Source organism: Nuphar pumila, chromosome 3, assembly GCF_984573655.1.
Source record: "Nuphar pumila chromosome 3, dmNupPumi1.hap1.1, whole genome shotgun sequence".
NCBI classification, from domain to species: domain Eukaryota; kingdom Viridiplantae; phylum Streptophyta; class Magnoliopsida; order Nymphaeales; family Nymphaeaceae; genus Nuphar; species Nuphar pumila.
In genome coordinates this window covers 3,075,546-3,079,684 of record NC_143251.1, presented here as the reverse complement: position 1 = coordinate 3,079,684, position 4,139 = coordinate 3,075,546, and the positions used below count along the sequence as shown (strand labels likewise).

The window sequence follows — 4,139 nt, the reverse complement described above, 5'->3', positions numbered from 1 at the left end:
TCATGGATTAATGTCATCCCCACAGGAGATCAGAGGCTCTGCAAAGGCATCTTCATACTCATCCAGGCATCCAACCTGGTTCAATTCTCCAAGCATTCCCTCTATATCATTGAATCTGTCACCATAGCTACCAGAATCATGGCACTTGAAATAGGTATGTATGTCATCTGGGAAATTGCAGAGCACAGGATTATCGGAATCCGGCTGTGTTATCATGCAGTGGGCCGATGTCCCCTCAAGCATCTCTTTGAACTTTGAAGATTGCAGAAGAAAGAGCTCAAATGCAGAAAAGGTAGCAGTGTCAGTTGGCATATGCAAGAGGTTGTGGTTGTGGTAAGGCTGCTGGTGGTGTAAGGCTGATGGAGAGTCTTGGTTGGTGTTGGTTGGCTGATCAATTGGTGCCAATTTAATGTTATCTTCATTATCACTAATGGCGGTAATGGTAGTCATCTCGTTATCGTTGATCATACCGTTGTTATTGGTGGTGGTGCAACTAGAAGTAGCATGATTTGGTTCAAGCGGTTTGATATAGTGACTCAGATCAAAGTTGGTCACTGCATTAAGGCCTCGGTATTCAATGGCCGCCATGTCGTAAGCAATCGCTGCTTCCTCCTGAGTTGCTGAACAATAATAAAGAAAATGATTATCATTGAATACCAGAAAGAAAGGTAGCAAACGGTTACAGTTCAATAAATTATGTGGTTGACATTCATGCAAAATATTTGGTGAGACATTTAAAGAGTTCTAACATGTGGTTGGATGCTTTGGGGAGTTGGAAAGATTTTAGGTGGGGGTAGGAGAATACCATATGTTCCTAAATACAGGTATTTGTTGCCAAATACTCTGCCAATGCGAGCCTCCCATCGTCCATTGTGATGATGCCTGGTGAATTAAATGAGATGAATCAAAGTATCAGAAAATGACAGCGAAACTGAGTTTTCATGACCCCACTTACGTTGAGTGTCATCCATCTTTAGAATATCACGATTTCCTCTCAGTAATACTTTCCCAAGAAAAACTAGTTTTTTCAAAATATCGTGAGTGTTTTCCTTGCTGATATTTTCCCCAGAAAGAGATTCATCACCAGAATTGCTTAGACTGTTGGACTTTCCTACTATATATTTACCACTGTACGCAATGATTCAATTCCATTGGAAAATCGGCATTTTCTAAAATTTTGGCCATGCATTTAGTGGTAGGAAAATATAAAATCAAAGCATTCCCATTTCTCCTCTGGCATGCAGGGATGCATTTCAAAGATAATGAAAATCTAACCTCGAATTATCAAGATTTTAGTAGTTCGAAATTTATAAAAAAAACCAAGAACATCTGGATTTTGGTGTTGCACGTTTAGAGGGGTGTATTTCTGATTACCTGGCAACTCCTCGATATTTAGAGACTCCTCTGGAAAAACCGCTACTTTTCCTGTTCAAGTAGTTCCATTAGTCTGCCAAAAATTCTCCACTTAAGGTACTTGCTCAAAGAATGCCACTATTACCTTCTCAGTGATCCAATATACTCTTCCTTTGAGAGACCTTTCATCTCCTTAAGTTCATCACTATAAGTCGATATCTAGATAAAAAGAAAATCCAGAACAGATTGGTTAAAATCCAGAAATAAACAGTTCTTTGACCAGATAATCCTCAAAAACACTGACTGGAAAGTTAAGCAGTGTGTCATGCCCCCAGTACTTCAATGCTGCAAGGTCATAAGCGTGGGCTGCAGCTTCTTCTTCATCATATGCACCTAAAAACCACACCAATTTGCACAAACAAATTAAATTACATAGCCACAAAATTACCAAGAGCAAAACAAGATGAAGTTCAAACTGAAAAGGATGTGAACAGCAACATAAAGCCCACCTAGATAAACTGCACCACCAACATTTCACGGACATCCCCCAAAAAGAAAAGATGTGAAAGAAAGAAATTAGTTGCATCAGTACACTTGGGGCATCAAATTAAAAGAAGTTGAAGAAGAATGGGACTACTCTAGGTGGAAAATTTCACACCAACCTTGCCGTCCTTTCTTGGTCTGAGACTCGTTCCAGCAATTCTTGTCCCAGAGGTGCGCTTCGTACCGGCCGGTCCAGCGATGCCTGAAAACAGTACATTTTTGACAGCCCAAACCATCATTATTCCCCTAAAAAAGAACCTCGCACTCATCCACAAACCATCCGTTCCCAAGATAGCATGGACTCAATTTAATTTTTTAGGAATAATAGCAGAAAACCACCTCGCTCACTGAAGAGCTCATTGGTGTAGAAACTCTCCCTGTTCCTCATGAAAAAAAAACCCGTGACGTCCCTTCAGCTCGATGAAATTCATGAGCCACCTCTACTGGAAGGAGCCCCCATGGGCAATTCATCCATTTTTTTTTTCACATATTGGAGATGGGAGGAATGAATGAAACGAGCATAAACACCAAACTGTCACTAAATATAGAACATATGAATTGATAACCAACTTGCAGCAATTGCAGATCATTAAACCAAAAGGAGAGCATGTGAATGCCAAAAAGGTAAAAAAAAATTAATACTGAAGACACCAAACACTGGTTAACACTAAAAATGTTCAGTGGAACATGCTGAACATCAAATGAAACATAAACAAGCTCATTAACTCCCACCATTTTCATAAAATACACATCTCAAATATTTGAAATCCAAGAAATAGAACATGACTGATTGGAAGATTTGAAAGAGGACCTGGTGACTCCACGGAAAATGGAGCTCCTCTGAGGGGGAGAATCCCTTGGCAGACTCTTCCTGCTTCTCTTGGGCTTCTTGGATGTGGAACTGTTGTTGCTTTGCTGATTCTGATTCGGCAGCTGTTGGGGTGAGATTTTCGTCATGGTGTCACCAGGCTTGCAGAGTGTCAAACAACCAAGTAAATAAGCAAGTGATTTGCAGAGATGGACAGCAGACAGAGATCAGGCTGCTTCCTTTTTATGTATTTTTTTTTGTTAGGACAGCTGCTGTGTGCCAGCTACATGCACGCAGGCCCATGGGCTCTTTTGTACTCTCTCTCTCTCTCTCTCTCTCACAGCAGGATGCAGTGTTGTCAGAATCGTTTTCTGAACCGAATCGTTTTTGCAAAAAGATTAAAAAATCGACTTGAATCCATCTATTTCAAAAACAGATTTAAAATGGAAAAAATTCAAAAAACAAAGAAAACACAGAAATGAAATAAACAATGACTCATAAGCCATAAGATTCAATCATAATTATCATAAACATTGCCCACGAGAACTCTGCCTTCTTGGTTGGGGACACATTTCTTAGCCAGAGCCCCGACTAGGTTATTCTCGGGTTTGGATCGTGCTCGGGCCAGGCCCTTTATGCTCAATCCAGTTAACCGGCTGGGCCTGTCAAGTCCTGTGCAAATTAAACAAAGTCCAGCTCGAGCCTGATTATCTAATCCAGCCGGGCTCAGCCCGAGTTGAATAAAACATTAGCTGAATTTTGCAGCCAAAGCCCAAACTGTTATGGGCTCAGAACTCAACAGCCCGTTGGGCACCGCGATGGCAACCCTTCGTTTTTTGAAAGGCAAGCTGGCGTTAGGCAGACCCCTATCAGTTATACAACGATATCATTGGGATTCGAACTTGCAACGTCCCAATACAAGGTAACATGCACTGACTGCCTACAAGACAAGCGGATCACCCTGTTGGTGCAACCCTTTCTTTCTTGGTTAGAGGCAACCATTGTTTCACTTAATATGGAATGATTATGGTTCAAAACTTATGGGAGTGTTCTTTACTGTAAAGTTGAAGCTGGTGAACAGGAGACCTCAAGAGTTTTACCAACTGAAGGTCTGCTAATGTGCGGCTCTTTTTTGCCTAAAAAAAAAGTTACACAATTGTAAAAAAAAAAAAAAATTGGATTCGGGCCACTTTGCGATTAGAATGGTGAAGTGCCGATTTGGTTCAATTCAAGCCTATTCGAACAGATTGTGATAACCTTGAAATGACTATTACCATGCACCCATTTGTATGATAAATCAGACGGCTGAAACGCAAATTGGGGATCACCTTTCTGTCCCAAAATTCATTCCTAGACACCACCGAGGTGGTAACCTAACCCCAGCTTGCCTTTCAAAAAATAAAGTGGGATGATACAAGGTTCCCACCCTTCAATA

At 40.9% G+C, this 4,139-nt stretch overlaps 1 protein-coding gene across 1 annotated transcript; it reads right to left on the bottom strand.

The window, feature by feature from the left end:
• Window positions 1–3,027, bottom strand: LOC149841654 (AP2-like ethylene-responsive transcription factor At1g79700). Its single transcript, XM_089998495.1, has 8 exons — window positions 2,708–3,027; window positions 2,016–2,098; window positions 1,863–1,871; window positions 1,658–1,746; window positions 1,499–1,572; window positions 1,375–1,425; window positions 806–882; window positions 1–620 (listed from the first exon to the last, which is right to left on the bottom strand). The coding sequence occupies exons 1-8, from the start codon at window positions 2,851–2,853 to the stop codon at window positions 1–3; spliced, it is 1,149 nt and encodes a 382-aa protein (XP_089854621.1). The 5' UTR covers window positions 2,854–3,027.
• Between the last annotated feature and the right edge of the window lie 1,112 nt (window positions 3,028–4,139).